General features: G+C 46.6%; 1 protein-coding gene across 4 annotated transcripts in view; it reads left to right on the top strand.

Annotated features, from left to right (window-relative positions):
• The first annotated feature begins 3,650 nt into the window (after window positions 1-3,650).
• The window catches only part of MRAP (melanocortin 2 receptor accessory protein), a 264,031-nt gene continuing 253,350 nt past the window's right edge, over window positions 3,651-14,331 (top strand). For all 4 annotated transcript variants that reach the window (XR_011283468.1, XR_011283469.1, XM_069636339.1 and 1 more), the window contains exon 1: window positions 3,651-3,878. Coding sequence is in view for 2 of the 4 variants with exons in the window: in XM_069636339.1 (XP_069492440.1) it covers window positions 3,767-3,878 (112 nt within the window). In the remaining 2 variants the exon portion in view is untranslated. The remainder of the gene's footprint in view (window positions 3,879-14,331) is intronic.

Here is a 14,331-nt window from a genome sequence, read left to right on the forward strand (position 1 = left end):
CATCCACACACGTGCAGCCTTCACTTGTGATATAATGTTGCTACTTTATTCAATTTAACACACACCGGTCTCTCAGGTCACTTTCCAACTCACTGGCTGTGTGCACTTCTTTCTTGCATTGCTATTTTCAATTCACGAGTCAAGGTTAGTACCAAAGGGTTGGCCTTGCCGCCCCAACTCTGCCATTCATCCGGGAGGGTTGCTGGCATCCTTGGAACACAATGCAATCTTCACTTGTGGGATCTGGCCTTCGCCATCTGTCTTTCACGGTCTGTCAGATGTAACGACCTCCAGTAGGAAATCCTTGGAGTTTTCGACCTGCTGCTCTCATCCCTTGGTCCGTAGCTCTGCTTCAGTAGGTGTGCCCTTGTCCTGGAAGTTCTGCTTGTACTCGTGTTCTGCCTTGCCCAGAATGTGTCTATAGGTGTTGCCTTTTATATGTATGAGGAGAGCTAACTGGTATCAGGTCTATGCACTTAGTGTGAAGTGCCTGAATTTTCCTGACCCGATTAACGTGAAATGTCCAGTACGATGTGAGAGAGTTAGTCTGGTTACTATCATCACCCTCTTCCTCATCCTAGTGTTTGTGTAAAAAGGAGGGGGAGTTGGGACTTCGGAAAATCCTACAAAATTGGATAGGGTAAATGAACAAAAAAGGGGGAAATTCTGCATCCCACCATCGGCTATCTCACCCCTACTCCTTGAAGACCCCTCACCCACGTGATCCTCCCGCACTGGTCCACCCCCAAGGTCTAGCTACAAAGGAGATGGCTGTGCCCTGGCCACCTGAGAGAAAGATCCCCAGGGACTAGCGGGTGAGACACCCTCTGGTTCTCACAAGGGGGGAAATCCAAAACTTCTCAGATGGTCTATCAGCCTCCAAGGGTTTTACATTACCATTGAGCATAGGCGAGGGTGTAATCATAAAAATGATGATGGTCTCTACAGGAGTATGAACGAATGGAACAAGAGACAAATTGAGCTGTCTCCTGCATGGGGAAGACGGGGAGCAGCAGAAGTGCACATTTGAGGAACTGGTGCACAGGAGAATAGTGCTCCTACCTTGGGGAGAGACTTGGCACAAGTTGCCACATTGATTCTTAGTGCTACTGCCTGGGAGAGAGAATTGGCATCTGCTGCCACATTGATGATTAGTACTCCTGCCTGGGGGAGATTAGTGGCCCTCGCCACCACATGACTGCTAAGCAATGTTCCTGGGGGGAGAGCAAGCAGCCCATGCCGCGACAATGACTTCCGAACACCTATCTGGGGGAGAACTGGCGGCCCATGCTGCCACAACGACGTGTAGTACTCCTGCTTGGGGGAGAACAGGTGGCCCGCGCCGCGACAGCGCTATATGCCCCTGCCTGGGGCAAAAGCCAGATGAGCACTGTGGCCCACTGGACACTAAAAGCAGGCGCTCCCTTCAGGGGGAGAGAGGCACCACCTCAAACAAGGCACTCCCATCGGGGAAATGATGCACTGCCCAAAGCTGTTCCTGACTGGGGGAGAGGCCTGGGAGGAGAAACGTGGCTTGGCAAGACCCAGCGCCACTGTGGCTTTCGCAGGAATAAACCACTGTGACCCTGGCCAAACTTGTGGCCATAGGAACAGGAGCAGGCCATGCATTTGAGCACGCCCCCAACACTCAACGGGAAAAGAGCGGCACGGCAGGAACCGTCGCCGTAATGGCTGTACCCCAGAACCCATGACAGCGAGGGAACACTCCCGCCTGGAAGGGAGCCCGCAGATGGCACGACATGGACTGCTGCCCATCCTGTACCCAAGCACGACAGAACCCTGCCACGACGCTGGCATGACCGCGGCTCTCCCCAAAGGGAGTGCTTGTGCGGTCAGACAGAAGATGGGAGCGAATGCACACCTGGATGAAACAGGTGGCCATCAGCCCCTGCCTGGGCCAGAAGAATGGCGTGGCAACAACGGGTGCCGCCAAGGCTTCACGCAAGCCACCACAGTGACTCTGTCTATCCTTGCAGCCAACGGGCCAGGAGTGGGTATGTCCCCGCCACCACCAACACCAGGGAGTGGTGCAGCAAGTTCCGCCAAACAGAACTTCCACCGGTGAGGAGACCACAACTGGACAACAGCCTCAGCCAAGCCGCGGCTCTCCCCGAAGAGAGTGCGTTCCAGGCAAAATGCAAGCAAGGAAGAACTCCTGACTCCGGGAGCCTGGCCACAGCGCGGCCGTTGCTCTCACCGTACCAACAGAAGCTCAAGGTAACAAGCAGAGGGAAGAGCTGAGCACTGCGCAGCCTCGATCGTTGTCCACGCCCGACTCAAGCAGAGGGGACCTCAACAGGAAGTGGCTGCTGCCACGGCGGTACCAAGGAAGATATCCCACCTGAAGGGGGAACCTCAGCATGGCTCTGCCCGCTGCCGTTCAGTGGTTCCTAACCTGGTGAGCGACGCCAGGAGAGTGTCCTCCCCTTGCCCATATCTGCATGGGGGAGAGAGGGGCATGAGAGACTCCAGAATATGGTCTGCTGAAAGGGACAAAGACCACCCAGGCTTTCTGGAGGACCATCCTACAGCAGACGGGCCAGAGACCTGCTGGCAAGACGACAGCCAATGTTTTTCCGGCTAGTGGAGCACTTTCCATCATGGGCGAGCTGGCACTGAGGGGGCCATCCCCACTTCCTTATTGGACTAATGAAGCTTTTAAGATCTACGATCCAAAGGTGTTTCACCCACCAATGTATGTGAGTTACCATGCTTCCTAACGACCCACAAGGTCGGAGCTAGTTCTCTTGTTGTAACACATGCCATCGTAAATGTTGAATGATTTATTTGTCTTTACCCTTGGCATGGGAGTCACGTGTGTAAAGTCACATGTAGGTGTCTGAGTCAATAAAGGGGCGACAAGCGATTTCGCGCTCGAACACCTGTGTCACTTCTTTCCACGTGGGTGATGGGCACATCCGGGCCACCCCACCATCTGGCGCATCACTACAAGGGTGCATGGGGACCAGAGACCCCAGCCCCCCATAACAGTAACATCCCGAGCACAACTGGCTGTGCCGCCTACCGGCACTTAAATATGTCTAATGTTGGTTGTTCTTAATCTATGTATGTCCACCATGTATGGTGACTGTTCCATTTACTCCCCTCCACAACCTGGTCAGACTGTCCCTCAAACTCACCCCATTGTAAGAAGCTCGCCATTTCCTGTCATCAAATCTGATTTCTTATCTATTGTACGTTCTTTGGTGATCAAAGGAGCATTGTTCCTCCAGTATATAATACATATCTGCTATTGCTCTTATGTGCAGACATTCTAGGGCTATTCTGACCACAATGAACGCAACGAACATTTCAGCTTCATTGCACGTTCATCTTTGACAGACCCCCTTCATTGTACTTTCGTAATGCCGCTGACTGAGCAATCTACATGTCATCACGCTCAAGGATAATGTCCCGCCATAGGCGCGCGGACCCTGCACTGACAACCGACGCTTCAAGTCAATTTTGCCCCTCTCCGTAGCTGTTTGCCTTAGATCTAAATCTTTTCTCGCAAGGACACGACACCAGTCACTGCAGTGGCCATGAGCAGCGAGCATATCTATCTTCTGCTGACGTTTGCTTAAAATAAATAAAATGGCCGCCCAGAGCAGGCAGCCCTCAGACTGCAGCCTCTGAAGACTCCAAGGGGGTGCACTAAGAGTTCACGTGGAGGAGCACGTGGTGGCTCCGACCGAAGTTCTGCTTCTTCTGATTTAATGCCACTCCGCCCTTATGAAAATGCAATATGAAAATGTCTAACGGGACAAACAGGACCGATTATTACTGGTCTAGCGAATACTATTGGGATTATGTGGAACCGGCTTCGGTAGATGGAAGAAAGTTGGTGGCGAATAAACGTAAGTATGTTCCATGCCGTTTCTTTGCTTTGCTTCAGTTAGATAAAATCACAGTCATAAAACATGTTTGTATTTGACTGTTTCTCCCCGTTGGCAGGATGTTTAGCCTTCTGAAAGCCGTACATGTTTATGAGCTATTCTGTCAAAAAAAGTTAGTGCAGAATCTGTATGTAGATTCATTTTGCAGTATGAAAAACATCATGTGTTGCATTTATGAGCACTCATACTTTATTGCTTCACTAGCATTTATTGTTAAGTGCAGGGACATCTTAAGGAATTTGGGGGTGGGCGGGCACAGTCATCTTTAGCCCCCCCCTCATCGAACCAAAGAAATTAAGGGATCCAGAAACTCTGGTCAAGCAATAAGCATGGCACCTCCCTTAAAGTCACCAGAATCAGAATAAAAACAAGTGGCATGTCAAGGGCAACATTAGCAGTTCACGACCAGCGTACTCCTTTTCTAGCATAGGGATAGGCCACCTTTTAACAATAGCAGCCACAAGGAAGGTATGCTGGCTGAAGAGTAGATGCAGGGCGCGTGTCCTACATCTATTTTCTGTGCGACTGCTAATCTGTCTTCAGTGCCTATGCTGTGGTGTGTGCTCCTTTTTCATACAGAATAGTAACTGTATGAAAAAGGAACACATATCCCAGCATAGCCACAGAACTCGGATTAGCAGCCTCACAGAATATAAAGCATGGATACAGGAGAAAGATTGGAAGTAAGGAACCAGCGCCTAGATGCCTGTGGGTTTTGTGCGCTCCTACACATGCACTAGATAAATAAATAAATAAATAAATAAGGAGAAAGGGGCACACGCCACAGCATAAGTAGCAGATACAGATTAGAAACTACCAGGAAGGTGCACATATTGGGATTTAGAGTGAGATTAGAAGAGGGCTATGGCTTTCAAATGGTACTGCAGTTAGTGAGCAAAGCTTCAAATGACTTTGTGGCGTGCGATATATCAGTGGTCACTATTGTTATATATCAAGCAACGCAATCTCAAATTAAACTATGAATGAGGTTTTTTTGCCGACTAACGTAACCACTCGTAGGGGCTAACAATTTATATTTAGGGACTGGCAATTGTTACAGATTAAATGAGTTTCCCAGGATCACACACTTTCTTTACGAGGCGAAGCTGGGAGTTGAGCCCAGTGTGCAATTTCTGCACTTGACCAAACTGTTTTCCAGTTCTTGTCAAATAGCAAGATGCAAATATGTGTGATTGTTTGACTTTCATGAACTAAAATAATATCCTGTTTTGCAGACCGGACTTGTAAAGCACACAAATAGCATAAACTAACATTTAAAAGACAAAAACATCTATATAGAAGCGGGTCTTGCTAAAGGTGAATGATTTTAGCTTACATTTCTCCATCATAAAAATAAGTACACAAGTACCAGAATACTAATTGACGCAAGTCTAAAAAATCTCATCCAGGTTGTTGCATTGCACTGTATATAATGGGCTATTGCGATTATCTCCTGGGCTCTGGGCTAGTGCATTACAGGACCTCTTTACCCACATTGGTTAGTGTGGAAAGGTCCCTGCAAGCTGGAAAGAAAGCTTAATACTGCCGATTCATAAAAAGGGGTGCTGGAATGACCCGCTGAACTATCGCATTCTAGCCATGCTGGACATTCCGGTGAAAATATTTGCCAAAATGTTGCTTTAAGAACTCAACCTGTGGATCCGAGACAACAAGATCCTTCCGCCCAACCAAACTGGTTTCAGAGTTAAATCTTGCACGATGGACTATTTGTTGACTTTGGTCAGCACAAAAGAATATGCATGGGATCACCGGCAACTCCCTTTCCACTGCGAATTCATAGACTTCAGTGCCTCGTTTGATACGATATTGAGGAATCGGCTATGGAACAAACTTGTGGCATGGAAGAGTCTTCTGGGTCTATTGTCTATGATTAAGCTGCTCTATTCCGACACCTCTGTCCGTGTGGGATTAGATGGTGAGGGTCGAGTAAGCGGTCACTTTCCGACAGTACTTGGGGTTAAACAAGGATGCATCTTGGCAGCCACATTGTTTAATCTATACTTAGCTGATCTGGTAGAGGCATTTAACTCCATAAGAGCTTGTTAGCTAAAATAGGATCACTTCAGATCGACTGGCTTGGATATGCGGACAACTTGCTGTTGCTTGACTACACACCAATTGGCCTCAAAACTAAACTTGATATCTATATGCAAATGAAAATGGCCTGCGGATAAGCATAGCTAAAACTAAACTTGCTGCTTTTCTGGGCAAAATCAAGACCCAAAAATCCAATCGGTTGAGTTGGAGACTTGACCAGAAAATCATTCAAGTAGTCAATTGCTATACGTACCTTGGGGTATACCTTGATAACAACTCAAGTGTGAGACACAATGGGATGAAACTAAAACAAAATGCATGAAGATGTGTCATGCTATTAGTCATTTCATTGGTAATCAAGGTGGGCGCTCCCTTAAGACTATTTTATTGCTATACACGGCTAAGATAGTGCTATACATGCTATATGGGATCGAAGTATGGGGAGCGAAACTCAGAGGCTAAAATATTGCGCATATTGTTTGAATGCCTAAAAGTCTTCCTATTGAATACTTATCTCTGTAATTCAACCTCATGAGCATAGCAGTCAGGGTACAGTACAAACTTACCTCAAGCTATGAGACCCTGATACATATAGATAATGATACAATCGTGGTAGAGGTATTGCAGGCTTATAAAACCATCAGTGCATGCGAAACCTTTGGTCACCTGAGTAACCTGTGGGCTAAACACCGGAGGTGGGTGCAAGGTTATGAGTTTGAGAGCCATGGTTTATCTATTGTAACCTGGAAAGGGAAGCTTAAAATGGCGATCAGCTCCCATTATACAGAATGCGATCTTATACAGCTGTCTACTAAGAGCAATAGTGGTGCTTTTATTAAATCCCTGCGATCACGCCATGAAGCTCCGAGATATATTAGGGCCTTCCCTAGTAGCTTTACTGTAAGAGCATATCTTTTGTTTAAGTTTAATGCCTCAGGAGTGTTAGCAATTACAGCCGGGAAATTTGGCATTCCCCTCATGGATCGCCTATGTAGATTATGCAGTGAGGGTGTGCTCGAATCTGCAGAACATATCATGAGTTACTGCAATAGTTTGAACTATCTTCGAAACCAGCATACGAATGCCTATAACAATATGAAATAGGATGAAGATGTCACAGTAAGATGGAATCGGTTACTTGAGGGCAACAATACAAATTTGATGTTTTATATGATGACATTTTTCACTGTATGTATGGAAATCTTAACCAAATTATCTGATGGAATATTTTAATGTTTCAATACACTGAAGTGACGTATATTTTACCTGTGAAAGGTTTTATTGTGTATGGCATGTTTATATGTTTTATAAAATAAATAAATAAATACATAGCACTGTATTTTAAAGCTTTAAATACATCCAACACACAGACTTGGGGATTGTTATTCATGGTGTGCAAAAGAATATTTGAAATTGTACATAAAAGCAAACCCTACTTTTGTGGCCAATAAGCAGACCTGAATACAAGCGTGCAATAGGCTTCTGACTTTAGGGCAGCTCTTTTCTCTAGGACTTTTTCCACTCAAATGGCCTACTGTGATGGATTGACATCTTTGATGGCATAAAAGCCCTAGTGTTTTTGATTTTTATTATCGAAAATGATGAATTCTGATTCTGAAAGGGAGGTCTGCTAATCAGAACCCCCTTTTATAAATGCTCCATGCCAAAATTATAGTGGACACGCGCCTTTGCTGGGACGGCCTCCTGGCACCCTCAGCACTAGCCCTCCAGTGGCACAAGACAGGGTCAAATGTCACATGTGACATTCCTGCCATTTGCTGGAACACAAAGTTCCTGCAGGCAGAGGTGGCTTTTTAGTCTTCTGCACCTCAGTTTCCAAACGTGATAATTGTAGGCCTTAGTCAGTCTCGTGGTACGTAAATGTTTAAACATATGCCATGCCTGTTTGTGCATGGTGACTACTAAGATCACACAATTATGAAGCCACAGCAATTTGATATTACACTAGTGTCAGCTCTGTGAGCAGGGCCCATCTATGACAGGAATTATGTGGGTTCGTGTCTGGTCTAACAGGTGCCACAGCTGCTACAATGTCCAGGATACTGTGTCTTTGATCCCCATGCATGAAGAGCAACACCTTTCTCCGGGGCACAGGAGCCCTCCCAGAAGATCTCCTGGGAACCGCTGCACCAATGGAAGCACTGACATAAAACGACTCTCACACGAGGTTTCTGACAACTGGAGTCCCTGTGAAGTTAGCAGCCATGAGAAGGAGGCAGAGTTAGAGTAGCCAGAAGGGAGAGGTGGGCTGAGAGAAGGGTTACATCATGTTGGTGTCTGTTAGGGCTCTCTAACGCTTACAGTCTACCACATTTCCCGTGGGCAAGCCATTCTCTGTGTGATGTCAGAAGGCAAAGGACATTTGTTAAAACAGCCTGGATTAGACCACATGGAGCAGATGTCCTTTGGGCCAATCACCTGTGAACATTTTCACTTATAAGGAAGAGGCACCCCACTTTCATCGATTCATCTCTGGATAATCTCAAGAACAAGAAGAATTGACTGGACCTCTGTTGGCGGTAAGGTCCGTCCCAAGGCCCATTGTCAGGAAGGTGATAATAGATGGTATCCAAGACAGAGATGAGCGTTGTCCCCTAACAATTCACAGGGAACTTTGGAGTTGAACTGCAGTGGACCAAGCCCCCTGCACTGGCTGCACAAGAACCAGGCTCCTGTTCTCTGGAGGAGAAGGACTTCCTGGACGTGCCAGCCAAATTCCTGGAGAGGAAGCACAGAATTAAAGGACTCATCATGCGCTGGAGTCACTGGTTCGGGACTTCCAGCAGCCCAGTGCCTAGAAGCCACTGGAATCTTGTTTTGCCACCTCGAGACATCTTTGGGAATGATTGCGACACTCTATGCCTTTGAGACACCACAAGAACTATGGTACTGCTTTTGGCACTGTATGCAAACCTCAAACCGCTCGTCTCAACCCAATGGTGGGCTCAACATCAGGGGAGCAAATGACTCAAGCCCCGATTGGATTGCTGGAAGCCATCGACTCGCCAACCTCAAACGGTACTCAAGCCAGTATTGCCACTGACACGACCGCTACCCCAAACTATTGAAAGCCATCATCTCGCCATCTCACCCCTCTTGAGACCCTCTTGAACACCAACTGGACCCAGCAGAACCATTTTCTTGTCGCCGACTCGACTGCTGCCCCAAATCATTGGAAGCCATCATCTTGCCGTCTCAAATGCAAACTTGATCAATCGGAAGCCTGCACCTTCAAACCAACACATCACCACCCACCATTGGGCTCACATCTACTGAAACGCCTTGACACTGGCTGGACTGCAGCAAAAGTGTCTAGAACCCCAGCTCGATGCTATCAAGCACCAGAAAACCATAATAAAGGTAATGTGTAGAGGTCCTGTCTCCCTGGCTCACTTTTGGGGACAATAGGGACTTCCAAGCTCCCCGTCTCTACCTTTTTCTTCAAAGACTCATCCGTTAACAGTGATATTGCCTGAACACCCCAGCTCATCTGCTCAGAGTGCATTGTTTCGTTTGAAGAGCAGTTTTTCTAGTGTTTTCCAATTAGTTGATTGCATTTTATTGTTTGATTAAGAGTTTATATTTGAATAGAATCTTGATTGGACATTCTTTTATTTTGGAACAATTGTACTTAGGTTGTTTGGGCTGCTACTGTTATCGGCTCACACTCCTCCTGACGCTACAGCCTGCTCTCAGACTGCACTACCAAAAGAGGTCAAGGAGGTATATCTGGCGGGTTGCACCCATTTCACCTTTACAATTGGGATCACTGCTGGTTTCGTAGTAGTGTTGGGCTGAGAAAGCAGTTTAGCCAGCACTCACCAATTTACACATGCAGAGCAGTAGTCATTTCATCACACCTACATGAAAGGAAAAAGCAGGCAGGGCTTAAACAATTCTTCCAGACGTAAGACAGCAAGCATTTTCACAGGATAGAGCATAGTACTGTTAATACAGTGAGACAAGATGATTGGTCCAGGATCACTTTATCGTCTGGTGGTAAAGCTGGAATATAAGCCCTAACACTTTGGTTCCACAGTTTGCAATTTGGTTTCTTAATCACCTTTCCTGACTAAACTTTATAATTTTCATTGTGTGTTGCTGCCCGGGTTTTATTACCCTTGACAGGAGGAACATAGCTCTAGAAATGCAGCATACTGTTGTTTTGCTAGTTTTTCAACGTAGCGTGACCTCATACAGGTATGCTGTTTTGTAGCGCAGTATGTGCTACTCTTTGCAAAGCGTACATATAAATTCAGGTTTATCAACGACAGACAGAGGAATACCTTGGCAGAATTTGGTACTGTCATCTGGCCTATGATCAAAGCTATCATGCCTAACACACTGAGCTATCTTCTGAGCCATAATGGTGCTCACATTTTTGAATAGGGATTTCAACTTTGTTTATTGCAAGTGAACAATATACTGCCCACAACAAATGGCAGGAGTTGTACAATGGTTAACATACACACTGTACGTACTACAGGATGCCCAGGCAGCAGGACAGGATTAATGTATGTCAATGCAATGTATCTCTAGCCTCACCAGCACACTATACAATCTCCTGACATGTTATATATGCATTTTACAAAAACAGGCAAATACACCTTTGCATCAGGAAGCCATGTGGGCCCCCTCTCCCTAAAGTGGGGCCCTGGGCACATGTTCCTTTTGGCCTCCCATAATGACGTCTCTGGTTCAGTGATTATACAATAAAATAGATTCATATATTTTCTGTAAGGGGTTTTAGCCAACAAGCTCCCCACCTAACCCTGCCATGTGGTGCAGGGAATGGGGGCCAGTGAATCGGTAAGCAAAGCACTGATCGCTGAGCAACACGCATGCTCATTAAACATGACCCAGTCTCGTGTTCTGTTGTGGAGTGGCTCGCTCATGCTTGGGGACTTCCCTTTGTTTCTTTGTGTCACAGTGTCACTGTATGATGAGACGGTGAGGGGGCATCTTCTTAAAGGACCCGCTCATTGCACAACATAATATTCTGCCCCAAAATCAAATGTTAGATCTAAAGGCCACATTCTATGGCAAGACTGGAGGCGAGCATTATGCTTCAACTTCATTTATTACTACTCTTCAGCAGTTTCAACAAACTATCACAAACAACAACTCTGAAATGTCCCAAGTGACTTTTCCACTTTTAAACTACCAATCCCATTGTCTCTGTAGTCCTTCCTCCTTCAGCTCAGCTATGACCACTTCCTGTCCGTGAGCTCCTCCTCTTCTTTTACTGCTCTTCAAGCAGATAAGTAACGTTTCTCTACCTCTCTGTTCATTTTATAAGAATTGTATGCCATATAGCATCTTTATTAAGTGAGAGTGTATAGAAGTGATAGATATGCAGAGTTTAGCATGGCACAACACGTTAGTTTGAGCGCAGCTAGAACAGCGTCCATATAGAAGTATAGGACCATAAGAGGAAGCGTTCCCTCACCCGTCACCCGAATTCGCCGGACGTCACGAAGTTAGATGTTTCCTTAGGTAAAGGAAGCTCCAGCGGCCCTCCGACCCCGTGCCGTAGGCCCGGCACCTCAGGGGTTCCACAGAGCGGCCACGGAGCCTTCAACCCTCCTAAGAGGGAAGGAGCGTAGGAGGGCAGACCCCCTCCCTTGTGGAGGCGGAGTCGAGCGCGAAATACGCTTATCCAGAGCCCCAATAGAGGGCATTGCAAAGCAGAGTGCTACGGCCCCCACCCTCGCGTGGGCGGAGCCAGTTCTCTGAGTGTGCTCGAGCCGCATCGCATTTGCTGTGCGACGCAGATCCAGTCACACCGGAGGAGGACCATAGCACGCATATTAAGTACGTGAGCTGCAGAAAGCAGCAGTTATACACGGCTAATGCCACAATAATCAATAATACCTTAGAGGAACTGGGCTTTACCCAGAAGATCATAGAGCCCGCTCATACCAAAGGTAGAACCCTGGACTGGCTAGCTGTGCACAATTGCACAGCCCTGATCTCTTCTATACTTCCACAGCCCTGGACAGACCATTACCTGATCTCGTTCACCCTAGAGGCAACACCAGCGCAATTGACAGTATCTCCAGCTGTTCAGACCAGAAATAAAAAGAACATCACCCCTGAAAATTTGATCCCATTAATCGCACCGACCTTGAATGCCATTCCAGACCACACTGATCCCTTATTGATGGTAGACATATATAATAGGGTCATGCTCTCATCTCTTGATGCCATAGCCCCACTGCAGCTAAAAAAGAGCAAACCTAGAAAACACATCAACGCCTGGTTTTCTCCTCATCTTAAAGCCCTCAGACAGGAAAAGCGACGCTGTGAAAAAATTTGGAGATCACTTCCCTCAGAAAAAAACAAGGAAAACTTGAGTAAACTAGCCTCTCATTATAAAAAACAAATCATCCTGGCCAAACAAACGTCCTACAGCACTCAAATCTCACAAGCCAAATCCAACACCAGAGAGCTCTTTACAATACTAAAAGAGGTTGAATCTCCCATCCAAGCTCCTGATTCGTGCCTCAAGGATAAAAATTGGTGCACAAGTATACAAAATGCCCTAGCTAACAAAATCTTCTCTCTCAAGACAAAGATAAACATTAAAAAGGATTCCCTTCTCTCTTCCTCTCAACCTAGCATCCCCACCCCTAAAGAGATACACCCAACTTAGACACACACCCCTGTGCACATTCCCCATTTTAACTTCCACAGAGTATCCACCAAAGAGGTAGAAAAGGTCATTCTCACCCTCAAACCTTCGAATTGCCATGGGGAGCTATGCCCCGCACAGTTGATAAAGGATGCGGCTCGTGATCTCGCACCATTTATTACCAAACTAATAAATGCGTCATTCACATCAGGCAGCGTACCTAACAATCTGAAACAATCATGGGTCCTCCCCCTGCTCAAAAAACCAAATCTAGACCCCTCTACTCCCACTAATTACCGCCCCATCACTACAGTACCATTCCTCCTCAAAATCCTCGACAAAATAGCATACCAACAAATCCAACATCACCTTGAGCACTTCCATCTCCTAGGAGTCAGACAATCGGGCTTCAGGCCTCAACACGGCACCGAAACCGCACTCGTAGATCTGAAGGCACAGATAGATGAGCTGAGAGATCAGGGTAAGGTGGCACTACTGTTACTTCTTGATCGCTCGGCTGCCTTCGACCTGGTCGACCATGAGATCCTATGCAACCACCTTCAAAAAGCCGCCCACTTCTCGCAAGAGGCAACTGATTGGATCCAATCCTTTCTAAATAACCGCACAATGAGAGTCTTTTCCCTATTAGCAGCAGCCGACCCAATTCCTATCACCTGCGGCGTGCCTCAGGGATCCTGCGTCTCCCCGACCCTGTACAACATCTTCACAAAGCCCCTTTTTGATGATCTAGATGGTCTGGGTATCACCTTCACTAATTATGCCAATGATACCCAGATCCTCATCCCGTTGACGGGGGATTATGACAAGGATTTGGCCTTCGTCAATAAAGTGTACCTCATCATCCAGGCATGGATGGCCTCACACGGTCTATGCCTGAATGATGACAAAACAGAACTCCTCATTCTAGGGTCCTCACACAACCTTAACAAACTAGACCAAAACTACTCCTCTTTCGTAATTGACAACAATAAGATCACGCTAGCCAACAAGGTCAAAACCCTTGGCTTCTACCTAGACTCCACTCTCACCTTCAAAAACATGTTAATGCTATGGCATCCGCCACATCTTATACATGTAAACTCATCAGAGCAGCCAAACCTTTTCTCTCCCCGTCTAACTGCATCACCCTAGCCAGGGCTCTGATCCTGTCCAAGTTGGACTATTGTAACGCACTCTATGTAGGATGCAATAAATATATTACAAACAAAATTCAGATCCTTCAAAATAACGCCCTAAGAGCAGCCCTCAGTATCCCAAAGAAAGCCCACATCTCTGATTCTAGAAGGTCTGTCAATTGGCTTTCTACCAAAGACAAAATATTCCTCAAATCTGTTTCCCTCCCATGCCTCCACCAAGCAGCCCCTCAATACCTTATCATGAGATTCACCAGACCTACTTCCTCTCGCCCCTCTAGAATGGCCAACTCCAATCTCCTCCTGGTGCCTAGATTTAAACGTTCTATGTCGGGTGGGAACAGCTTTCCTGTTAAAGCAGCACAATACTGGAACTCCCTTCCACCTTCTTGCAGGGAGGACATCCCCTACCGCCTATTCAGAACTAAGACCATCCACTGGCTCAAGGTTCACGACACATAACAACCTCTTGCTCTCCCGTTGCCCTGATGCTCCACCACTATGACTGTATATATGTACATTTGGGTTGTCAATTGCTCCATGTAGA

The sequence above is a fragment of the Ambystoma mexicanum genome, chromosome 7p, assembly GCF_040938575.1.
Source record: "Ambystoma mexicanum isolate Mex_15411 chromosome 7p, UKY_AmexF1_1, whole genome shotgun sequence".
NCBI classification, from domain to species: domain Eukaryota; kingdom Metazoa; phylum Chordata; class Amphibia; order Caudata; family Ambystomatidae; genus Ambystoma; species Ambystoma mexicanum.